The sequence below is a fragment of the Lethenteron reissneri genome, chromosome 8 (genome assembly GCF_015708825.2).
Source record: "Lethenteron reissneri isolate LAM-NWPU_2019-01 chromosome 8, ASM1570882v1, whole genome shotgun sequence".
NCBI classification, from domain to species: domain Eukaryota; kingdom Metazoa; phylum Chordata; class Hyperoartia; order Petromyzontiformes; family Petromyzontidae; genus Lethenteron; species Lethenteron reissneri.
In genome coordinates, this window is record NC_083786.1 from 8,375,278 (window position 1) to 8,400,869 (window position 25,592).

A 25,592-nucleotide genomic window follows, 5' to 3' on the forward strand; every position below is an offset into this window, starting at 1 on the left:
GCCCCGTCTGACCGTGTCCGTCTCGAGTGCTCGCCAAGCTGCAACTGGCCCACGGCTCGTTGCACGAACGCGGTGACGAGGTCGCGCTCGTTGCAACACAAAGTGCTTGCCACAAATGAACCACGATAACCTCGCGGCGTCTCGTTTCCGGAGCATGAACCATCACGCGAACTCCGGTCATCCTCGCAGCAGCAGCAGCAGCTGCAGCGGCGGCAGCGGCGGCCTTTGGCTGGCCGTCAAAACAAAGACGGCGGTCACCGCACCGCGCGGCGCTTTCAGATGCACTTCTGCGGCCGTCTGGAACGCTCTTCCTTCCGATATTACGAAGCCACTGGGGGCTGTGCACTTGTAAATCACCTCGATTGAAAACGAATTTCTTTAGAACTGCTTGTTGTTTGCGTTCAGTTTGAGAGACCCAGAGAGTGTTGTCCTTCCCCCGCACCTTCGATGAGCACGGCCGGCTACGTATGGTGCGAAAGAAGTTCAACATACATGCGTACATACGCAGTAGCTCGAATCTCTCTTCTTTTCGCCAGGTCAAGCCCACTCGCTGAGCTCTGGTTAGCTCTTGCGCACTGTGAACCCTGGCAGCTCAGCTCAGCCGCTCAACACACATTTGGGATTCATCTTCTTGGTTCTTTCGGTAAAGTCACATGGAAGAGAAATAATAAAATAATAAAAATAAAACATATTTTAAATGTTTTATTATTTTATTATTTCCCTTCTACGTATTTTATTATGTTTTATTTTCATTATTTTATTATTTCCCTTCTACGTGACTTTACCGAAAGAACCAAGGAGATGAATCCCTGCAATCACGAAAGCTTTAAATCGAAACACATTTGGGAATCGTGTTATTTTACTTCCCAAAACTCCCTTGACAAACGAGACGGCTGGTCTTAATTGGCTCACACAATTTTTGTTATAAAAGTCACCTCTATAAGATATATATATACATATCATAATACATTTATGTTTAACAGCCCTTTGCCAAGCTACTGTTAACCTTTCCTACACGTTCCACTCCTATCGAGTGTGTTTGTACTGTTTGTTTGGTTTCACGTTCTGCCCCTACTGGACACCCGTGAAAATAAATGTTCTGTTTCTGAAACTGCTGGGTGTAGGACTTCCCATGCCGCATATCAGCCAAATGGTCTAAACACACGTGTTGATTCTAGATGTGGAGGGAAAAAAACCGGAGGACCCGGAGAAAATCCACGCGACGGCGGGGAGAAAAAAGACGCAAACTTCAAATATACCGCAGGCTATAGAGTCGGGATCGAACCCACGACCTCCTGGATACCAGGCGAGGTAGTTAACATCTCCTAGCCACCGTGGCGCCCGTGCTAGCGCTCCACCCCACCAATGCATATTAAATATTTTTTACATTTTATTTGATTTGAACCTCCGCGAAAAGTGGAACACGCGGAAGTGAGAGAAACCAAATTAAATCTGGTTGAGATTTTATTTTTTCAGGAGTGCAATTACTGGAACAGCTTTGGCGGAATCTCTTGGCTCACCAACTCCACCCCCTCCCCGCTTACCATCTTCATAACTGCCCCTTTCCCCACCTCGCCCCCCACCTCTGCACCAGAGGTCGCAACCGGGTACCCGATACCCATACCCTACCCGATACCCGGCTACCCGTACCCAGCCGGGTACGGGTACCCGTTTGCGACCCTGGTGCGGCCGGGTACGGGTAGGCCGTGAGTCACTGGTGAGTCACCGTTTGTCATTCATTTCCCAACGTCTTGTCTCTTCTCACAATTCAAGTTCCTAGAATTAACCCACCCGCGCCTGCAACATGGCTTCATCCCAGAGGTCGCAATCGGGTATCCGATACTCGTAACCTACCCGATACCCGGCCGGGTATGGGTAGCCGGGTATCGGGTAGGGTACGGGTACCCGTTTGCGACCCTGGTGCGGCCTGGTACGGGTACGGGTAAGGAATCAAAACCCGTTTGCGACCTCTGGCAGGCACGCCGAGACTGAGTTACATTGGCGGTACCCCCCCACCCCCTCCCTCCCTCCCCACGCCCACAACAGGAAAGCTGAAGGTAAAGGTGCAGCCCTGCAATTGCTCGCTTGCACAACCGCTCACTCACGGAAGGGGCCTACCCACGCTTTACCCCACCGCGCGCGACCTGCCAATAGACTTATCAGGGTTTTTATTTATACCGCAGGAGGAATCCGATGAGCTGTCAAGTTACTTTTTTCACAGATGTCCAGTAAAGGGCACGGGATCAGAACGTTACAACAACAAACACAAAAAAACACGATAGGAGTGTAAAGGATAGGTAAGGTAAGCAAATCGCTTTAAACGAAAATAAATCACAAATAAAACGAAACGATGTTTTTGTTAATCTTACCAGCTGAGGCTCACCGAGCTATTAGCTTGCTTTTCAGAAGTGACCTGGCCACAAATGATAGCTCAACGAAAGTGGCTTATCAACGTGTGGGAATTTAAAGCAGCAGCCAAATATAAGTGCTCTACCCACCTCAACTCCCACTGGTCGTGTTTGTATTTCCAGGATCGACCATGGGGAGAGAGATACTGCAAACTCCAAAAAAATGTACCCGTAAAAACAAAGTTTTTCACTATAAATCCTTTATATGCGTGGCGGCTAGAGTCCTCTCGTCCTCTGGCTTGAGATGGCTGCCACCTATGGGTCAGATGATTGCCTGCCACCATTAAGCAATTGGTAATTAAATATAAAAAAAATTCCTAAAAAGTGTAAAATTTTGGGGAAAAAATTTCACGAAAATTAATTGTCACGCACAACGAGTCTGTGTGCAAAATGTCAGCTCGATTGGATCAAGGGAAGTGGGTTAAAAAACGACCGAAAGATTTGCACGGTCGTAAGCAAGCAAGCAAGCACGCAAGCACGCAAGCACGCAAGCAAGCAAGTGAACTTAATATAAAGGATTTAAAAATACAGCAGCAGGCGTCAGGGTCGGGATCGAACCCACGGCCTCCTGCGTACCAGGTGAGGGAGTTGACATCTCGCCGCCGCGGCGACCAAAGGGAGCGCTGTTGCATCGCCGTTGGGAATCGATGTTCCAATACCCATCCAGTTCGCGCGCTTATGTACCACGTGTCTGTACCACGTGTCTGTGTACCACCTGTTTGTACCACGTGTCTGTACCACGTGTCTGTGCCACCTGTCTGTACCACGTGTCTGTGTACCACGTGTTTGTGTACCACGTGTTTGTACCACGTGTCTGTACCACCTGTCTGTGCCACTTGTCTGTACCACGTGTCTGTACCACGTGTCTGTGCCACTAGTCTGTACCACTTGTCTGTACCACGTGTCTGTACCACGTGTCTGTGCCACCTGTCTGTGTCTGTACCACGTGTCTGTACCACCTGTCTCTATACCACCTGTCTGTACCACGTGTCTGCACCACGTGCCTGTAACAAACTGGGTTGAACAAAATTGCCCCACAGTTGCGCGCAAAAGCGCAACGTCAGCGCGGGTTGATGAGCAGCGATGAGAGCGAACGGGGCAGCAGGGGGCGCCACGCGGCATCAACTCAGCCAGCCGCACCACGTCCGGGCGACGTCGCGGGCACGCCCAGGCTGGGGTTGCCAACCTGTCCACATTGTTTTGTTTTACGCGGAGAGTCCCGCGGCCCGCCCGTCTGATTGTCATCTGTAACATGGATGGTGGGTGGTGATGAACACTTATCAGTGCAGGGGACTCTATCTATAAAGAAACCGACCAAATAAATTAGAACTCTTGCACCCCCCCACCCACGATCCCCCCCCAACCACGACCCCCCCCCCACCTTGCGGCCCCCCTCGTAAAAAAAAAACATTTATGGCGATGAAACTCCAGCGATAACGGGATTCCGTCGAAGCCTTTTCGGCCACGGCATAAAGTGCCACGTGGCGACGGTGACGTCAGAGGGGAAAGGGCAACGTCACAATTCGGATGGTGACGTCATCGCCGCCGCCGCCGTCTAATTAAATACTTCTGAAGCGTGGGTGTGTTGCGGGTGGGGGGTAGCTTCTGAAAACAATAACCAATATCTCAGTGGGCTTCACCTGGTCATTTAAACAAAAACAAGTTTGGGTTTCAGTCAAAAAAATAAACAAGACTTCCGAAGCTTGATTTTATCCTGCCTCGTGGCTTTGTGTTGTCGTCGTCGTCGTTGGAGTATTTATGATTATTATTTGTTTGATAGGGCCTCACCCCCCACCCCTGACTCCGTTGCGCAACGCGCTGGCAAACACACGCGGGGCGAACGATTCAATTTGACGGTCGCCTGAATCCGCGACTCAATTAGCCGGCGGAGTCCACGCGCAGCATCGCTGGAGATCTCTCATCAGTCGCCAGGCGCCAGCCATTGATGGCTGCCGATGCCCCCCCCCGCCTGCCCCCCCCCCCGCCTGCCCCCCCCCGCCTGCCCCCCCCCATCGGCGGGGGCGCCGGCAGAGGACGCGACGTTATGGAGTGTGTGGAGTGTGTGTGTTGTGTGTGTGTGGGGGTGTGTGTGGATGTGTGGGTGTGTGTGTGGTGTGTGTGGTGTGTTTGTGTGTGTGTGTGGGTGGTGTGTGTGGGTGGAGTGGGTGGTGTGTGTAGTGTGTGGGTGGTGTGTGGTGTGTGTAGTGTGTGTGTGTGGTTTGTGTGTGTGTGGGTGGGGTGTGTGGGTGTGTGGTGTGGGTGGAGTGGGTGTGTGGTGTGGGCAGTGTGTGGGTGTGTGTGTGTGGGTGGTGTGGGTAGGGAGTGTGTGTGTGGTGTGTGTAGTGTGTGGGTAGAGTGGATGGTGTGTGTGTGTGTGTGGAGTGTGTGGTGTGTGGGTGGAGTGGGTGGCGTGTGTGGTGTGTGGGTGGAGTGGGTGGAGTGTGTGGTATGTGGGTGGAGTGGGTGGTGTGTGTGTGGAGTGGGTGGTGTGTGTGTGAAGTGGGTGGTGTGTGTGGGTGGAGTGGGTGGTGCGTGTGGAGTGTGTGGTGTGTGTGGAGTGTGTGGTGTGTGTGTGGAGTGGGTGGTGTGTGTGGGTGGAATGGGTGGTGTGTGTGTGGTTTGGGCAGTGTGTGTGTGGGTGGAGTGGGTGGTGTGTGTGGGTGGAGTGGGTGGTGTGTGTGTGTGGGTGGTGTGTGGGTGGTGTGAGTGGTGTGTGGGTGGTGTGTGGGTAGTGTGAGTGGTGTGTGTGTGTGGTGTGAGCAGTGTGTGGGTGGAGTGTGTGGAGTGGGACCAGCCGTGCAGTGACTAAAGCGCTGCGCCATGAACCCCAACCACCCGAGTTTGATTCCCGCTCACCACCAACACCAGTGACGATTATTGGAAACATTCATGGGCCTGCCCTAGGTCAACTCAGCCTCAAATGCACCACTGGAGCGGCGTGTAAACATCGTCACCGGGGAGACAAAGGCGACTGGGCGTGGTCCTAGCCAAACCACCGCCTCGTATACCGTGGCGGCCTTCATGCATGCTGCTCGCTAACAGCACTTGCCCCTACAGTCTGCAACAGATATACAAGTTGGGGGGTGGTGGTCTTTGTGCAGTACGCATGGGTATTTACCCTCCAAGCTGCGTGTTATGCGGGGCGCAGTGCGTGTGTGTGTCTGCGTGTGTGTGTGTCTGTGTGTGTATGTGTCTGCGTGCGTGTGTGTGTCTGCGTGCGTGTGTGTCTGTGTGTGTGTGTGTCTGCGTGTGTGTCTGCGTGTGTGTGTCTGCGTGCGTGTGTGTCTGTGTGTGTGTGTGTCTGCGTGTGTGTGTGTCTGTGTGTGTATGTGTCTGCGTGCGTGTGTGTGTCTGCGTGCGTGTGTGTCTGTGTGTGTGTGTGTCTGCGTGTGTGTGTGTCTGTGTGTGTGTCTGCGTGTGTGCATTGTTCATTGCGCGTGGCATTGCGTGGCGCATGGACCAATCAGTTGAATCGGAGCAACACAACCATCACGGGCATGTCGGGGACGTCCCGCTTTGCCTGGCATCTCGAGAATGTCCCCAGAATCCAGCCGCATCCCCCCCTCCTCTCGTCCCCCACACGCCCCCCCCACCTCTCCTCCCCCTTCTCCTCCCACCCCTCTCCTCCCCCCTCTCCTCCCCCCCTCTCCTCCCCCACACGCCCCCCCACCTCTCCTCCCCCCTCTCCTCCCACCCCTCTCCTCCCCCCTCTCCTCTCCCCTCTCCCCCCCCCTTCCTCCCCCACTCGCCCCCCCCCTCTCCTCCCACCCCTCTCCCCCCCTCTCCTCCCCACACGCCCCCCCCTCTCCTCCCTCCTCTCCTCTCCCCTCTCCTCCCCCTCTCCTCCCCCACACGCCCCCCCCCCTCTCTTCCTCTCCTCCCCCTCTCCTCCCCCACACGCCCCCCCCCTCTCCTCCCTCCTCTCCTCTCCCCTCTCCTCCCCCCTCTCCTCCCTCCTCTCCTCTCCCCTCTCCTCCCCTCTCCTCTCCCCATCTCCTCCTTCTCTCCTCCACACTCGCCCCCTTCTCTCTCTCCTCCCGCGTGGAATTCTTTCCGCGCCGCTGAACGAGCCGCGCCCGGACACAAATCAAACTCATCGCCATCATCATCATCATTATTATTGATGAGTGATGCTGCTGCTGCTGTTGGTAGTCGTTAACAACAACAACGACGATGACGAACTCCAACACACGTTCGTCAATTGCACTGCGGCCTTGAAAGGAAATCGATTTCTACGTGAAATACATATAATAAGCGACGTTTCGGGCAATGGCCCTCATTCTTTAAGAAGGACCATTTCCCACAACATCACCAGCGGTGGCGAGGAGGTGTTTATCTCGCTCGCCCGGCACGCAGCATGAGCGTGGGGTTCGATCCCAGACCCTGGCGATGATTCCTGCTGCTGCTGCCGTGCATTTGTGTTCTCTCTCTCTCTCTCCCCCTCCCCGTGGTGACCCAGCGTGGATCGTTCTCCAGATTCATCCTCCGGGTTTGTTCCACCCCCCCCCCTTCCTCCTCCTCCTCGTCCTCCACTATGATGATGTCGGCGATGGTGATGATGATGCTATCAGCCACTGCGATGATGAGCCATCGTCAAGTACGACGCGGTCGCCTCTGAACAGCAACAACAGCAAGGGCTCATAGCCGAGTGGGCACTACCTGGTGCAACGAGTTTTGGCTTAGCCTAGTTTTTTTTAGTATATATATAAATACTTTTTTTTACGGTTTAAGGTCGCAGTGTTATTGAGCAAAGTGTTGAGTTCTTGTGTCAACGCGGATTATAATCATCGCCCTTCCCCCCCCAGCCCCTCCACCACCCCCTCCTCCTCCCCGTCTCCTACGCCCCGCAGTCTCGCGCTAAGCTCCGAGCCCCCCACTCCACCAACAGCGGGGATCAGGGCTGCCGTGAGCGAGCACCAGCGCCACGCAAGACGCGTTGACAGGTCGATTGGAACCGTGGGGAGGGGGTGGTGGGCAAACACCCCCCCTACCCCTCCCCCTTGCCTCCCCCCCCACCCCCCACCGTGTTTTACCACTGCCACTACTCAACCACTTTCCTTCACAACGTGGGAACTCGTCTGCGGTGTACGGCTCGCTCTTCTCCCGGCAGGCTGTGGCTTGGCACGGCCCCGCTGGTGAGTTTCTACAGCGACGATGACGACTCAGCGTGGCGTGCCACCCCCCCCCCTCCCCCCCTCGGTGGCATTCTGCAGCCGGGCAAACCGATTTACCGATGAATTACGACAGAGAAAGGAAAGAGAGGCGAGAACCGCTACGCGACCACGGCCGCAGTATTGATCGGGGCGTCCGCCAGGCTCGAACCGCCTGAGCAAACGTTCAGGTCCGCGTTTGCCCCAATAACGCGACAGACAACCAAAAATTCCAACCCCCCGCCAACTGGCATCACCACCCTCCTCCTCCTCCCTCCACGGGTCAAATCTAACCACCCTCTCACCCACTCACCCGCTCACTCGCTCACCCACTGACCCACTCACCCGCTCACTTTCTCACTCGCCCACCCACTCACCCGCTCACTCACTCACTCACTCACTCACCCACCGACCCACTCACCCACTCACCCACTCACCCACTCACCCGCCCACTCGCTCACCCACCGGCCCACTCACCCACTTACCCGCCCACCCACTCATCCGCTCACTCGCTCACCCACCGACCCACTTACCCACCCACTCACTCACTCACTCACCCACCGACCCACTCACCCACCCACCCACTCACCCGCTCACTCGCTCACCCACCGACCCATTCACCCACGTATCCGCCCAACCACTCACCCGCTCACCCCTCACCCACTCACCCACTCACTCACTCACCTACCCACCGACCCACTCACCCACTCACCCGCCCACCCGCTCACCCGCCCACCCGCCCACCCGCTCCCACGCTCACCCGCCCGCCCACCCGCCCGCGATGACATCCAACTCACATAATCCAGGCTGGGAATTGGACACAGATGTCTGATCAGACACACGGGGGTCGTACATCGTCCAGACGGCGAAGCGAAACAAAAAAATGCCCAACCCAGCCCCTGACACAAGGCGCTCTGTTCTCCTGCCGCCGCCGCTGCTGCTGCTGTTTGCTGCCGCTCGCTGTGATTCGTTTGCCCTGAGTTGCTCGCGACAGCGGGAATGCGTGGGTAGCACGGGGCGCGAGTGCGGAACGTGAGCTGGGTGTGCGTCGGTGAGAGGGAGAGAGAGGAAGAGAGAGAGAGAGGACAGCTTGGTAGCTTGAGTGTCACTCTTACAGCTGCGACTATGCCGTCTCTCCAGTTGCCACCTGGTCAAACTAAATGTCGCCGTCGTCGTCGTTGCTGCTGCGGCTGCGGCTGCAGTGCATCGGCGAGTCTCGAGAATCCCCTTCAAGAGGGTCCTGCCCGAAGCACCTTTAAGAGAAAGCGTCTCTGCTAGATGTGAGGTTACCCATCCATTAAACGTGGAACGCTGAGCCAGCGTTGAGCGAACGTTGTTCCGATGTTCATGGGTTACCCCCGGTGCTACCAGTGGGAAGCGGTGGCGCAGCGGTTTGCGTGCTACGCCACCAACCCGGCGACCCGAGTTCGATTCCCGCCCGCCAGTTGACATCGGTGACGATTATCTGAACCAGCCCTGGACCCTCCCCAAGGTCGACTCAGCCTCAGATGAGCGCGCGGTGCGGCGCGCCGGCCTTCGCAGGTGCTGCTCGCTAACGGCACTTGCCCCCACGGTCTGCGAATGCTACGCGGGGGATCTTTGCCTTTGTCGCCGCGTCAACGGCGAGTCGGCGGTAGAGTTTGGGGGGAGCGGGGGGGGAGGCGGGGGGGGGAGGGCGGGGGGGGGGTCCGTTACCGGCGCCAGTCGGTGTAGTAGAGGTGGTCGGCGTAGGCGGCGATGCCGAACGGGTACTGGAGGCCCTCGAGGAAGCGGTGTCGTGGGCCCTGGCCCCGCAGCATGCACTCGAGACGACGGGTGCCTGGGTCCGTGGGGGGGGGGGGGGGGGGGGGCACGGAGTGAGGGTCACGGGGGGGGTCACACGGAGCGGGGGGGGCACGGAGTGAGAATCACGGGGGGGGTCACACGGAGCGGGGGGGGGGGCACGGAGTGAGGGTCACGGGGGGGGTCACACGGAGCGGGGGGGGGGGGCACGGAGTGAGGGTCACGGGGGGGGTCACACGGAGCGGGGGGGGGGCACGGAGTGAGGGTCACGGGGGGGGTCACACGGAGCGGGGGGGGGCACGGAGTGAGGGTCACGGGGGGGTCACACGGAGCGGCGGGGGGGGGCACGGAGCAGGAGACATGGTAGGGGGGCATGGGGGGATACGCTGGGAGACGTGGGGGGGGGGGGATATGGGGGACACGCGGAGACACACAGACAGGGCGTGGTACGAGGAGGACACGCAGGGATCGCACAAGACCCGGTGGCAGAGGGGCAGTGATGGGGGACACAGAGACAGAATGGGAGACAGGAGAACACCACTACCACCACCGCCACCAATCAACACCACCACCATCACGGCCACCACTGCCTCCAACACCACCCCGCACTGCACCACCGGTGCCATCATCACCACTGCTGCCATCTCCACCAAAAGGCAAAGATCCCCCTATCGCCTTTGACAGACTGTTAGAGAAAATGCTGTTCACGAGCACCGATGAAGGCTGGAATGGCACGCGAGGGGGTGGGTGGCCAGCACCACGCCCGGCCGCCTTTGTCTCCCCAGTGGTAATGTTTCTACACACCACACCAGGTACTCATTTGAGGCTGAGTCGACTTAGGGGAGGCCCACGACTGGTTCAGATAACCGTCACCGGTGTTGGCCGTGAGCGGCAATCGAACTCGGGCCGGAGCGCAGCTCGCTAACCGCTGCACCACCGCCGCCCGCTATCTCAACCACCACCACCACTTTCACCACCACCACCACCACCACTTTCCCCATCAACATCTTCATCATCATCATCGCCACGGCCACACAGTCCCCAGCGCACCGGCATCGGCCCAGCACAGCTGGTGGGAGTAGGGGTCAAAGGTGAGTCCGTTGGGCAGTCCCAGGTCGTCTCCGACGAGCACCCGGCGCCCCGTGCCGTCCATGTTGGCCGTCTCGATCCTGGGGGACTCGCGATTCCAGTCGGTCCAGTACAGCAGCCTGGTGGCGAGCGGCGAGGGCATGAGGGGCGGGGAGGGGCGAGGGCACGGGGAGCGGGGGAGAGGGGGGGTACGGGTGGGGCCGGTGGGGGGGGGGCAGCAGCGGAGAGAACGGCAAAACAACGTTGACAAACGAGGCCGGTCCCCCGCACACATTCGTGGGCGACGCTGGCCCCCTTGTCCACCGCACGGACCCGGTGCCACCCTGAGCACCCTCGCATCTCACGACGGCAGACCACCACCACCACCACCACGGAGACGAGCGGTCGCCCCCGTGTCGTTAGTTTGTCGTCCTCCCGCCCGGAACGCTCGCGATGAGCACGGTTGGCTACGTACGTATAGCCTTAACAGACTGTAGGGGCAAGTGCTGTTAGCGAGCACCTATGAATGCCTAAGTTCAACACACACACGCACGCGTGCCAATTGCCGGAGAGTTCCAGAGGTCAAATCCCCGGGCATTTGAACCCACCCTTGGCTAGTCACTGCAACCTCAGCGGCAGCGGCAGCAGCATCATCGTCACAAAAAGACAAAGATTGCCCGGATAGCCTTTCACAGACTGTAGGGGCAAGGGCTGTTAGCGAGCACCTATGAAGGCCGGAACGGTACACGAGGGGATGGGTGGCCAGCACCACGCCCGACCGCCTTCGTCTCCCCAGTGGCGATGTTTACACACCGCACCAAGTACTCATTTAAGGCTGAGTCGACCTAGTTGAGGCCCAGGACCGGTTCAGATAATTGTCACCGGCGTTGACCGTGAGCGGGAATCGAACTCGGGTCGCCGTGTTCGGAGCGCAGTGCGCTGACCGCTACACCACCGCTCACCCTACCGTCAGACACACAGAGACACACACAGACACACACAGACACACACAGACACAAACACACACACACAGACGCGCCATAGGCGTAGTTAACGATAATTGCTTTGCGTGTTTATAGGGACAACCGCTGCGCCGCCACTCCCTCACCCGGCGGGGAGACCCGGAGGAAGCGTAATTAGAGGCCGCGAGAGAGACGCAGAATTCCCCCGCCCGGTAAGGGGGGGGGCGTGGGGGGGGGGGGAGAGGGGGGGGGAATTGGGGGGATGTTATCGCGGCATTAGGGGTGGGGGGCCGCGTGGCACTTTGATGAGTGCGCCGTGGGAGCGCGCACCGGACGAGGCTCTGCTGGGCCGGACGTTGCAATTTAGATTCTCCCGATTGTTGCTGCCCGCGCTTTATTTTTAAACCTCGCTGAGTTCGCGGAGTGGCCGTGTTTGTCGGTTCACGTCCGGCACAAGCCGACCGCCCTCCGTGCGTCCTGCCGTCGCCGCTGTGACCTCGCCCGACTCGTGGTTGCTTATATTTCTATAAAAGCGTAAACGATCTCACCCGACCTGTGTTGCGAAGAACCCTCCACCACCCGACGCGCCGGCTTGAACGGTCACGTGGCCGACTGACTCGCCGGGAGGCGATGAGGCACGATCCTCGCGACCACCATCAAAGTGAGAGGCCATCGGACAAAATGACGCTTAGATCCGGGGACAGTCACGATGGGACAATTACGGGTATTCTCCGTAGTATACGAGACGTCCGGAAAGTAAGATGGACGCCACCTCCATACCCTCCACCCCCCGCCCTCTACGCTTGTATCTGAAATGTACGTGTGTGTGTGTGTGTCCGTGGTTCATAGGTGCTCGCTAACAGCACTTGTCCCTACAGTCTGTTAAGTCTATACAGGGGATCTTTATCTTTGTCTTTGTCCGTGGAACTTCTTTCGCACAGTACATCGCACGTCTGAAGTTGTGCGGGAAGGACGGCAAACTCAACGCGGACAGCAGCTCTCGGGAAGCGAGTTGTCGTCCTCGAGTGAGCTTCGCTCGATCCGCTGCTGGATGAGAGTCTCCCACACGCCGTGCGGGCTGGTGGAGGTTCACTCGGGCGGAGGGCAGCAAAACACGCTTCGCATTTTCCTTTCAAACAGTGCACCGTTGACGGCGGCGAACGCGGTGAGAAGCCGGGGGGAGGCGACCGGGAGACACCGCGAAACGCCGGGACGCGACCGGGAGATGCTGCGAGTCACCGGGCCACTCCGGCGGACGCTGGCAAAACGTGGGGAGTCGCACCGCGAACGCGGTGAGAAGCCGGGGGGAGGCGACCGGGAGACACCGCGAAACGCCGGGACGCGACCGGGAGATGCTGCGAGTCACCGGGCCACTCCGGCGGACGCTGGCAAAACGTGGGGAGTCGCACCGCGGGGGGGGGGGGGGGGCGCCTACCCTCGGCTGGGGTCGGCTACGATGGCCCGGGGGTTGACGAGCCCCGTGTCGAAGAGCACGCGGCGGTGGGAGCCGTCGAGGCGCGCCACCTCGATGCGGTCGGAGCCCGAGTCCGTCCAGAAGACGTTGCGGCCCAGGTGGTCGATGGCGAGGCCCTCGGGGCTCCGCAGATCTGCTCGCGGCACACGTGGGGGGGGGGGGGGGGGGGGGGAGAGGGGGGATATACCGCGGATTGTGTATTTTTAAGTCGAATATTAAAGTATATTTCAGCCTAATTTTATTTTATTTTTTATTTTTATTTTATGAATTTTTTTTATCTTATGAAATTTTTATTTTTCTTTTATGGTGTTTTGTTTTTATTATTTTATTATTTCCATTCTACGTGACTTCACCGAAAGAAACAAGAAGATGAATCCCTGCAGTCACGAAAGCTTTAAATCGAAATATATATAAGCCGCGTGTGTATGTATGTTGAACTTTTTTCGCACCGTGCGTAGCCAACTATGATAACCAGAGGCGTGCGATCTGGCACAGGGGATTTCGTGATAGCCGAGCGATCCGGCACAGGCTGGAGAATCTGACGATAGCCGCGTGATCCTGCGTAGGTGAGTAGGCGAGCGACTTAATGAATGAGTGGGTGTGTGAATGAGTAAGTGAGTGATTGAGTTAGTGTGTGGGCGAGTAGTTGAGTATTGAGTGATCGAGTGAGTGCGTGCGGTGAGTGAGTGGTTGCGACATGCAGCGCAGTGAGTGGTGTGAACGAGTGAGGCGGGTGCGTTGCCGTGCCCTGCGGTGTGCCTCGGTTCGACCACGGCGTGCGGTGCGCGTGATGAAGCAGTCGCCAGCGTCTTGGTAGACCAGAGGCCTCAATTAACGTTCATTTCACGGGGGCCGGAGAGGAATTTCCGAGCTATTAGGCGAGCCGGATGTGAACGCGCATTTCAAAAGCGAGCACCTGCGGCTGGCCAAGGCAGCCAGTTAAGCGAGTCTCCCAGATCCTCCAGCCCTAGCGAGGGCTGCGATTGCTGTTTGCGCTCGGAGGGGGTTGAAGGGCGGGGAGAGGGTGGAGAACGGCCTCCCAGGGCCAAATGAGACTTTGAAATCCCATCGGCCGGTCGCCGCGCACGAACGAACACGTCCGAGCCACGGCAGGAGGAAAGGTGGAGGTAAAGGCGTAGCCCTGGAAACAGCCTGCAAGTACCAGCGCTGGTTGAAGTGCCCCCCCCCCCGCCAGCCCACTCGAGAGCTGGGAGAGCCCCCCCCCTTCTCTCCAAGCTCCGCGCGCCGCCGTGCCGGTTAGCGGCGGCGCTCGTTGTGGGGGAACGCGACCGATACCGGCGCCGTCACCGGCGCTGTCACCGCCGCCGGCGCTCACCGGTGCGGACGATGACCTCGGGCTCCCCGCCGTGCAGGCTGGCGCGGCTGATGGCGCGGGTGGCGATGTCCGTCCAGTAGACCTTGTTCTCCACGCAGTCGTGCGCGACGCCCACCACGATCGTGCCCTGGACGCGGCGGCGGCAGCGGCGGCGGCGGCAGATTTAGAGGCAGCCGCGTCTCGTGATTGTGCACTCACTCATCTCGCCCGCCCGCCCGCTCGCTCGCTCGCTCTGCCATTGCCGTGCTCACTCACACTCTCGCTCATGCATTCCATCGAGTCGATGCCTTTAACATTGGTAGCGTTGACGTCCGCAGCAGCTGTGGGCTTGCGCGTGTGTGTGTGCGTGTGTGCGTGCGTGTGTGTGCATGTGTGTGCGTGTGTGAGTGTGTGTGCGTGGGGAGCGGTAGTGTAGCGGTTAGCGCGCTGCACTACGAACTTGGCGACCCGGGGTTCGATTCCCGCTCACGGCTAACACCAGTGACGATTATCTGAACCGGTCCTGGGCCTCCCCTAGGTCGACTCAGCCTCAAATGAGTACCTGGTGCGGTGTGTAAACATCGCCGCTAGGGAGACAAAGGCGGTTGGGCGTGGTGCTGGCCACCCACCCCCTCGTGTACCGTTCCGGCCTTCATAGGTGCTCGCTAACAGCACTTGCCCCTACAGTCTGTTAAGGCTATACGGGGGATCTTTGTTGTGTGTGTGTGTGTGTGTGCGTGCGTGTGTGTGTGCATGTGTGTGTGCGTGTGGCGGCCGGGCGTGGTGCTGGCCACCCACCCCCTCGTGCGCCGTGTCGGCCTTCATAGGTGCTCACTAACAGCACTTGCCCCGACAGTCTGCTAAGGCTACACGGGGGATCTTTGCCTTTGTTTGCACAGAGGTACGCGCGCTGCGCTACGAACCAGGCCACGACCCCAAGTTCGATTCCTGTTCACAGCCACCAACACCAGTGACGATTATATGAACCGGTCCTGGGGCTCCCCTAGGTCCACTCAGCCTTAAATGAGTACCTGGCGCATCGCCACTCGGGAGACAAAGGCGGTCGGGCGTGCGTGCTGCCCACCCCATGCCCCCGTGTGCCGTGCGGGGCCTTCCTAGGTGCTGCTGCTGCTGCTGCTCCCTAACAGCACTTGCCCCCCGTGAAATGTCATCCGCTGAAGGCTACGCGTGTGTGCGTGTGTGCGCGTGTGCGCGTGTGTCGGAGCGATAGTGTAGCGGTTAGCGCGCTGTGCTATGAACCCGGCGACACGGGTTCGATTCCCGCTCACGGCCAACACCAGTGACGATAATCTGAACCTGTCCCGGGCCTCCCCTAGGTCGACTCAGCCTTAAATGAGTACCTGGTGCGGTGTGTAAACATTGCCACTAGGGAGACAAAGGCGGTCGGGCGTGGTGCTGGCCACCCACCCCCTCGTGTACCGTTCCGGCCTTCATAGGTGCTCGCTAACAGCACTTGCCCCTACAGTCTGTTAAGGCTATACGGGGGATCTTTGTTTTGTGTGCGCGTGCGTGGCGCTCCACACGTACGTGCAGCACGAGCACGGCGCGCGCCTGCTCCTTGCGCAGCGCCGTGCCGTCGAGCGGCACGCTGCTCAGCAGCTGCCCCTGCGCGAAGATCAGCGACGTGCCGGGAGGGGGCGGCACGACGTCCGGGCGGTGCGTCGGGCGCACCACGGGGGGGGCGGCAGTCGGGAGACCTGAGGTCAGGGGTCGGGGGGGGCAGCGGAGCGGGAAGCAGGAGAGGCAGGGAGCGAGCGGTTCAGGATGGATGCATCACCGGTTCGGATCGTTCCGCTCGCCCGCCCACACTCTCGGTCCACCACATACTCAAGCACGTACTCACCGCCTCCACTCACTCACTCAGCCACCCACTCACCCACTCACCCAACATCTCCACTCACTCACTCGCTCGCCCATTTTCCCACCCATGCATTCACTCACCTACCCACCCTACCACTCATCCACCCACCCTACCACTCACCCATCCACCCTACCACTAACCCACCAACCTTACCACTCACCCACCCACCCACCCTACCACTCACCCAGCCACCCTATCACTCACCCACACACCCTACCACTCACCCACACACCCTACCACTCACCCACCCACCCACTCTATCACTCACTCAACCTACCACTCACCCAGCCACCCTATCACTCACCCGCACACCCTACCACTCACCCACACACCCTACCACTCACCCACCCACCCTACCACTCACCCACCCACCCTACCGCTCACCCACCCACCCTACCACTCACCCACCCACCCTACCACTCACCCACACACCCTACCACTCACCCACCCACCCACCATACCACTCACCCACCCATTCCGCCTCCCCCCCTGCACTACCCCCAACCCCCCCCCCCCCCACCCCCGGCGTCCCCAGTCCACTCACAGGGCGGCTCGGTGCCGGGCGGCGTGCGCGTGCCCGCCTGCTCCTGGCCCTCGGCGTCCACGCACCAGCAGTAGCCCGTGCCGTGGTGGCACTGCACGGGCAGGAAGGCGCCGTCGCCGGCGCACTGCGGCACGTAGTGGCCCACGGGGCGGGGCCCGCGGGGGAGCAGAGCGGCGCCCCCCGCGGAGCCCACGAGGCTGTCGCGCCACCGCTCACAAGTCGACTTCCCGCCGCCTCCGCCTGTCGACAAAAGGATCAAATGCTCGCTCGCTCCTCATTATTATTATTATTTTCTCTCTCTCGCCCCACTCCCGATGGTCACTGGCAGAGAAAACTCTAGAGAGAGTTCAACTCTGGACGCTGTTGTTAGGCCTACTCTTCCACGCTGCCCGGATGTCTTGGAGAAGGTGCGAATCACGTGGGGATAAAGGCGCAGCCCCGCAACAGCTCACTCAATCCAGTGGGTACTGACGGAGCGGCCTCCGCTAAGAGACATTTTTCGGAGAGCACATCTCTATCTCGAGGGTGTTTTTGGCCTACTCTTCCAGGCTGGCCAGACGTCCTGCGCGGAGCGGGGAGCACCTCACACTCTACCACCACCGGCCACACGTGACCCTGCCCGATGGACCACAATCAACGGTTGGACCCATTCACTGCGTTTGGTGGGCAGAGGCGCCGGGGAGATTCAACGGAGCCGGGCGACCTCTTGGATTGCACGTCCGGGCGTGCTGACCCATTGCTACGCCGGCATTGAAAAAAAAATATATACACAATAAAAAAAATCATCCAATTGCATCCCAGTTGTGACTCCACGTCCCCCTCCCCACGTGCCGTAATGGAGTGCGGAGCGCGGACACACCGCAGAACTACTACCGAAGGCGGAGGAGGCGGCAGCGGTGGCTCACCGTGCTGCGCGGGGCTGCACTGGAAGCCGTCGCCCTCGTAGCCCGGGTTGCAGCGGCACGAGAAGGAGCCGGGGGAGTTGTAGCAGACGCCGTGGGAGTCGCAGCGGCTCGCGGCACACTCGTCCACGTCTGGGGGGCACGCGCACACACGGTCGGACGATGGCGGGGGGGGGGGTGGTTGTTGGGGGGCGAGTGGGTGTGTTGGGGAGTGAGCTGGTTGAGGGGTGAGTGGTTTGGGGGGTGAGTGGGTTGGGAGGTGAAGGAGTGGGTGATTGGGCAAGTAAGATGGGTGAGTGGGTAAGTTAGGGATTGAGGGAGCGTGCGTGAGTGCGTGAGTGAGTGAGTGAGTGGGTGAGTGGGTGAGTGAGTGGGTGAGTGAGTGAGTGAGTGGGTGAGTGGGTGAGTGAGTGAGTGAGTGCGTGAGTGCGTGAGTGCGTGAGTGAGTGAGTGAGTGGGTGAGTGAGTGAGTGAGTGAGTGAGTGGGTGAGTGGGTGAGTGAGTGGGTGAGTGGGTGAGTGGGTGAGTGAGTGAGTGCGTGAGTGCGTGAGTGCGTGAGTGAGTGATTGAGTGGGTGAGTGGGTGAGTGAGTGGGTGAGTGGGTGAGTGGGTGAGTGAGTGAGTGAGTGGGTGAGTGGGTGAGTGAAATGGGCAAACGAGAGGGTCAAGTGGGGAGCAAGAGGTTGAGTGGGCAGGTGAGAAGGTGAAAGGTTAGCAGCCAAGCAGGTGAACAGGTCAGCAATAGAGTACAGATGCGAGTGTCTGTGTACGTGTGTGGTGCATCAGCCGGTCATCTCAGTCAGCCAACCCATGGCACCTGTGTCTGTCCCGTGACCTTCTGCCAGCGAGCCTTCGACACTTCACGTGGCCTCAAAGTGCACCTGGCCTGGCAGAAGCGCCGTGGTGACGAATGGCGGCTGTTTGTCGTTATCGTTGTTGTCGTACGTGTACGTACGAGCGCGTGTGCGGTGCATGCATGTGCGTACGAACGTGCGTGTGTGTGTTTCTTGCGTGCGTGTGCTTGCGTGCACGTGTGCTCACGCGCGTGCTCATGTGCGTGCTCATGCGTGTGTTCGCATGCGTGCGCGTGTGTTCACATGTGTGCGCGTGTCCACGTGTGCACGCGCACGTACCGGTGCACACCCGTCCGTTGCCCGTGTATCCTGCGAGGCACTCGCAGCGGAAGGCTGCGGGCCCCGTGGCGACGCAGCGCGAGCGGTCCGCGTAGTCGCAGTTGTGGCTCCCGTCATCGCACGGGTTCACCGCCCGGTGGCTTGCTGGCTCACGGGGGTCACGGGGGTCACGAATGGCGGGGGGGGGGGGGGCAGAGACACGTGGGGCGTTGGGAATAAACACAAAAGCTTTTGTTTTGTTAGTGGTGATTTTGTTTTAAAATTACACGGTGGCTCAAGCGGTACAGCGAACGGAGTTGTTGACTCAGTCCATCGTCCTTCCAGGGAGGGGTCGAGAAAATATATACCACTTTGTGGGGAGGTGGAGGGGGGGGGGGAGCGCAGGAATAAAAAAAACCACCACGCCGGGAGATGGAATCGAGCCGGCGTGGTGCGGATTGGCAAGTCCAGTGCACCGTCCGACGCACCGCTTTGGCGGCATGAACGCAGCTATTATTGAAATTTTTTAAAATCAAATATATATTTATTTATTCTCGGTCTCAAATGAGCTCTCTCTGGTTTTGAAATAACGCGGTGCGCTGTAATCACTTAAAAACAGATTAACTATAAATGGCCAAAAAATTGTGCCGCGGGTGAATGAGCGAGCGAGGGATTTCAATGAGTGAGCGGAGGGAAAATGGGAAAATGAACGAGCGAGCAGAAATAAACGCGCGCGCTCGACTTCATTAAACGATGAATGAACGTGCGATGCGAGTCCACACACAGACTGACAAAGGCACAAAAGACAAAGATCCCCCCCTCCGTATAGCCTCAGCAGACTGTCGGGGCAAGTGCTGTTAGCGAGCACCTATAACGGTCGGCACGTCACACGAGGGGGCGGGTGTAACAGCACCACGCCCGACCGCCGTTGTCTCCCGAGTGGCGATGTTTACACACCACACCAGGTACTTATTTTGGGCTGAGTCGACCTAGGGGAGGCCCATGACCTGTTCAGACAATTGTCACTGATGTTGGCCGTGAGCAAGAATCGAACGCGGGTCGCCAGGTTCATAGCGCAGCACAGCGCTAACTGCTACACTACCGCTCCCACCCACAGGCGTACACACAGACACACAAACACTCCCTCTATATTTCGATTTAAAGCTTTCGTGACTGCAGGGATTCATCTTCTTGGTTCTTTCGGTAAAGTCACGTAGAAGGAAAATAATAAAAATAAAACATAATAAAATAATTCTCACGACGTTTCGGCTACAACGCAAGCAGCCGTCTTCGGGTGGAGAACAGGTCTGTCGAGAAGGCAGAGTCTGCCTTTATTTTTCTTCTACGTGACTTTACCGAAAGAACCAAGAAGATGACTCCCTGTATAGCCTGAACACACTGCTGGGGCAAGTGCTGTTCGCGATCACCACGCGCGGCAAGAATCTAACTCGGGTGGCCGGGTTCGTAGCGCAGCGTAGCGCTAACAGCTCAGCACTACCGCTTCCCACAACAACAGTGCACACACACACAAACACACAGTCACAAACATCCCAACCCGCAACCACCCCCTCCCCCCCACCCTCAAATTGAATTCCTAACTCTATCCAGAAAATCACGTTCACGCTGCCTTTGTCGACAACGAAAGCGAATTCGACTCGGTGGAAATTGACGCAGGCAGCCACGCGCTCGCACACCCGGGGCTTAAATAAAATAAATAAAATAAATAAAATAATTATTTACGTGTGAACCACCCACGTCACCCCCCCCCCCCCATTTACAAGAGTGAGAGAGCCACGCTGCGATTGCCCACAGAGAGCGGCTGAACAAAAAGTCAGGCAAGGACAATAACCAATCACATACATCACTCCACTAAACTGCTTTACGGAACTATTAACTATTTATTTTTTATTTTACCAGGTAAGGCTGAGCTGTGTAGCTCGTTTATCAGAAGCGATCTGGCGATCACAAACGATAGCGCAACGAAGTGGCTTAAAGTCACGTGGACAGCAGGCAAACACTCCAAACGCCGTGGACGTGGATTGCAAATGCGGAGGGAAAACTCGGAGGACCCGGAGAAAAATCCACGCGAACGCGGGGAGAGAGAAAGAGACACCGCAAACTCCAAATATACAGCAGGCGTCAGGGTCGGGAGAAGATCCGAGGGCACTTTGTGAAATGTTCACCTCGTTTGGTCAACAGAGTTGGGAAACGGAAGGTTGGCGGTGCCACGTGTGCGCCCGTGTGTGTGCAAGTAATCTGTGTGTGTGTGTGCAGGTGTGTGTGTGTGTGTGCAGGTGTTTGTGTGTTTGTGTGTGTGTGTGCAGGTGTCTGTGTGTGTGTGCAGGTGTCTGTGTGTGTGTAGGTGTTTGTGTGTGTGCAGGTGTCTGTGTGTGTGTGTAGGTGTGTGTGTAGGTGTTTGTGTGTGTGTAGGTGTCTGTGTGTGTGTAGGTCTATGTGTGTGTGTGCAAGTGTCTGTGTGTGTGTGTGCAGGTTTCTGTATGTGTGCAGGTGTCTGTGTGTGTGTAGGTCTATGTGTGTGTGTGCAAGTGTCTGTGTGTGTGCAGGTTTCTGTGTGTGCGCCTTTGTAGTCTCAGCGGTTAGCGCGCGCCACGCTACGAACCCGGCGATCCGAGTTCGATTATCGCTCACGGCCAAGCCCAGTGACGATTATCTGAACCGGTCTTCGGCCTCCTCCCCTAAGTCGACTCAGCCTTAAATGAGTACCCGGTGCGGTGTGTAAACATCGCCACTGGGGAGACAAAGGCGGCTGGGTGTGTTGCTGGCCACCCACCCCCTCGTGTGCCGTGCCGGCCTTCAATAGGTGCTCGCTAACTGCACTTGCCCCAAGAGGCTGTTAAGGCTACACGAGGGATCTTTTTTTGAGCGAATTGAGTTTGTATAACCATCAGCGGGCCCTGACTCATTCTGCTCCCCCCCCCCCATCTCCTCCCAGCCGCCGATGAACATTTGCCAACGAGCGACAACCACAACGACCACATCAACCACGCAGCAAATCACAACAACCACAGCCAATCAGCGGCGAGAGTGAAGCTCACAAATCTCTGCCCCGTGCGCATTACCTTCCCCACCCCCACCGGGTCGCCAGGTGAACACTTCGAGTGGCGGTGGTGCCGGCAGCGCACTGCCACGCGGCCGACCCATCGGCGGCCACCCGACCGCACGCACAGATAAAGATCCCCCATAAAGCCTTAACAGACTGTAGGGGCAAGTGATGTTAGCGAACACACGCGCACACACGCACACGCACGCACGCACGCACACACGCACACACGCACGCACGCACCCACACACACGCACACACACGCAGACGCGCACACACGCACGCACGCACACACACACGCACAAACACGCACACACGCAGACGCGCACACTCACGCACACACGCACGCACACACACGCAGACGCGCACACACACACGCATACACACGCACACACGCACGCACGCAGACGCGCACACACACACGCACACACGCGCACACACACGCACACACGCACGCACACACACGCACACACTCCCGCACACACACACGCGCACACGCGCAGACGCGCACACACATACGCACACACGCGCACACGCGCACACACACGCACACACGCACGCACACAAATCACGCTGCGGGTTTAATCTCTCCTCCTCTGCGTGCGTGCCGCTCTGATTCCCACTCCACGCCGCACGTTTTCACGATCGCCGAGAGGAGCAAACTCATCCGCGTCTCTCGTTCGCGCGGAAAAATAAAATCGGCGCATCGAGCTGGTGCACGTGTCAGACACAGCACGAGATGCCCGCAACACGGCCGCGTGCTGTCGAGATGAGGGGCCGCTCGCCCGAAACGTCGACCCATTATGCCGTTATTGTCAGGGAAATAGGTCCCCACGCGAACACCGTTGGGGTAGTTCGGTTGCAGCACGCCAACTTGCTGCAGCAACCTCATAACGGGTTGTATGGGAATGTCGTTGCTGCAGCAGCAGCAACAGCAGCAACAGCAGCAACCGCAGCCATAGCAACAGCAGCAGCCGCAGCAGCCGCAGCAACAGCAGCAACTGCAGCCATAGCAACAGCAGCCGCAGCAGCCGCAGCCATAGCAACAGCAGCAGCCGAAGCAACAGCAGTCATAGCAACAGCAACAGCAGCAGCAACAGCAGCCATAGCAACAGCAGCAGCCGCAGCAGCAACAGCAGCAACCACAGCCATAGCAACAGCAACCGCAGCAGCCGCAGCAGCAACCGCAGCCATAGTAACAGCAGCAGCCGCAGCAGCCACAGCAGCAATTGCAGCCTTAGCAACAGCAGCAGCCGTAGCAGCAACAGCAGCAACCACAGCCATAGCAACAGCAACAGCAGCAGCCGCAGCAGCAACCGCAGTCATAGCAACAGCAACAGCAGGAGCAACCACAGCAGCAACCGCAGCCTTAGCAACAGCAGCAGCCGTAGCAGCAACAGCAGCAACCACAACCATAGCAACAGCAACAGCAGCAGCCGCAGCAGCAACCGCAGTCATAGCAACAGCAACAGCAGGAGCAACCACAGCAGCAACCGCAGCCGTAGCAACAGCAGCAGCCGCAGCAGCCACAGCAGCAACCGCAGCCTTAGCAACAGCAGCCGCAGCAGCAACAGCAGCAACCGCAGCCATAGCAACAGCAGCAACCGCAGTCATAGCAACAGCAGCAGCAACAGCAGCAGCAACAGCAGCAGCCGCAGCCTCAGCACTCGCCATCGGCCCCTTAGCTCATGAACTCGTTGTCGTACACAAAGCGGAGGACCTGGAGAGAGAGAGAAACAACAACAACAACATCCACGCGTGCCCCGGCACAGCCCACGACTTGTGGTGGTGCCGCCACCACCACGCAGGAACGTTTCGCAGAGACACAAACGCGCGGCGCGACATCCCCACTTGAAATTAAACGCACCTGGGTTTAATCCTCACCCAGCCCCCCCCCCCCCGACTACTCTGCCACTCGTCAAGGGGACGAGATGTGCAAAGCGTCGGCAGCGCAAACGATCGATGCCCCGTGGATTGCTTGAAGCCACCGGATTTGTCAAAGTCGAGAGAAGGAGAGATGAGAGGGCAGAGAGAGAGAGAGAATGTGATCGTCTATTAAACTGATGCAGCTGAAAAGATGTGCTCCCGGAAGGCTGCGCGACTGATGGCATGGATCAAAAAATGCATACTTCTATACTTTCAATTTTTTTTTACGTGGAAAGACGAACGTGGGACAGAGGCTTTCCGTCGGCGTATTTATTCTGACAAGGCAGGGTTAGAGAGATAGAGAGAGCACAGGGGTGGCACCATGATCACTTAGGTGGTCCTCGCAGGGCGAGGCTTATCCATTGCACTGCGGGTGGGTTGACCTATGCAATTTCCCCAACTGCGGGAAACTCGACTGTAAAATTTGTGGTACTGGGGGAATTTTTTTTATATACGAAAAAACAGAGAGAGAGCGAGAGAGAGCGATTGGGGAGGGGTCGGAGGGGGGAGAGTAGAGAGAGAGTGAGCGAGAGAGGGGGGTGGTTACATAAAGCAAAGCATAAAAAAAAATACGAAATTATGAACGAAGCAAAGTGCCGACTACACCGAGCATCTTCTTGTTTCCACTGATCGTAAAAAAAAGAGAGAGAGATGAGAGTAGAGAGGAGGGAGAGAGGCAGATGAAAGAGAGAGATAGAAAGAGATGAGAGGGTTCGGTTTTATCTCCCGGTGTGGCAGTGGAAGAATAACTCCCCCTGCAGAACGGTCAATTCGATCGGCAGGTCGCGTTCGGTGGGGTAAGGAGTGGTCACTCGCACATCTATCCACGAAAATCTGTCCAGCATGGGAAGAGTAGGCAAAATACATTCGAACAGGAGCTTTGTGCAACTCCTTCGAGTTAAGAACCCCATTGGCCAGCAGCGGGACGAGAAAGCAAGCGCAGGGCTGAACCTTTGCCTTTGTAAATCTAAAACAATTTAAATTAAACTATTTATTTTATTTTACCAGGTATGACCGACTGAGTTATGTAGCTCTTTTTCAAAGGCGACCTGGCCACAGATGACAGCTCAACTAAAGTGGCTTATCATCACGTGGACATTTCTAAATGTGGAGGTAAAAACCGGAGGACCCGGAGAAAAATCGCGACCACGGGGAGAACACGCAAACTCCAAATATACAGCAGCAGGCGTCAGGGTCGGGATCGAACCCACGACCTCCTGTATACCAGGCAATGTAGTTAACATCTCCTAGCCAACGTGATGATGATGATGAGAGAGAGAGACACGTAAACTACAAATATACAGCAGCAGGCGTCAGGATCGGGATCGAACCCACGACCTCCTGCACACCAGGCGAAGTATACAGGAGGCCGTGCAATGAACGAACCACAGAGTTCACAAAAATGACCCCAACAGAACAACAACAAAAAAACGCCACTAAGCGGAGCGATGAGACGGAGGGAGAAAGTGGCGAGACAGATGGAACGAGACGGACTCATCCCCAGCAACCCACTCGCTCGCTCCGTGCTCCGTGCTCCGTGCGAACGAGAGACAGCAGTAATCCTCGCGAGCCGTAAGAAAAAAAAACCGAACAAGCAGCTCACTGCCGCTGTTGACAGAAAGCATTTTTTTGTAAACGTTATTATATACTTTTTTTAAAAATGAAAAATGAAGACTTCAAAAACACAAAAGCCTCCACTGGGGTACGCCCAAGCGGTCGATTGAGTGAGCGAGCGAGCGAGAGAGTGAGAGGCAACGCGGCACTTTAACGGACATGGTAAAGAGAGGGGGGGCATAAGAGAGGCGATGGTCACGTAAAAGGCACACTAAGCAAGGATATATATTTTTTAAATGATGGACGTTAAGGACAGACAGACGGGAAAAAATCTAAGTGGGGAGAAAAATGTCACCTCTGCTTTCAGGAGAGACGTGACGAATCTTCGATGGATGGCTCTCAAGAGCATTTGTCATCGCGGCTATTAGGGAGACCGCTGGTGGGGGTTGGGG

General features: G+C 57.7%; 1 protein-coding gene and 1 pseudogene across 1 annotated transcript in view; one reads left to right on the plus strand and one right to left on the minus strand.

Annotated features, from left to right (window-relative positions):
• Positions 1-21,897, minus strand: part of LOC133362552 (nidogen-1-like) — a 36,338-nt gene extending 14,441 nt beyond the window's left edge. Inside the window, exons 1-9 of the mRNA XM_061581504.1 lie at positions 21,680-21,897; positions 18,621-18,764; positions 17,491-17,619; positions 16,586-16,825; positions 15,708-15,877; positions 14,181-14,307; positions 12,806-12,977; positions 10,391-10,548; positions 9,254-9,377 (exon numbers count right to left, since the gene is read on the minus strand). Of these exons, the coding sequence (XP_061437488.1) occupies positions 9,254-9,377; positions 10,391-10,548; positions 12,806-12,977; positions 14,181-14,307; positions 15,708-15,877; positions 16,586-16,825; positions 17,491-17,619; positions 18,621-18,764; positions 21,680-21,761 (1,346 nt within the window). The 5' untranslated portion in view covers positions 21,762-21,897. The remainder of the gene's footprint in view (positions 1-9,253; positions 9,378-10,390; positions 10,549-12,805; positions 12,978-14,180; positions 14,308-15,707; positions 15,878-16,585; positions 16,826-17,490; positions 17,620-18,620; positions 18,765-21,679) is intronic.
• A 1,986-nt stretch (positions 21,898-23,883) lies between these two features.
• On the plus strand, positions 23,884-24,036 carry LOC133339297 (U1 spliceosomal RNA; annotated as a pseudogene).
• Positions 24,037-25,592: the final 1,556 nt, after the last annotated feature.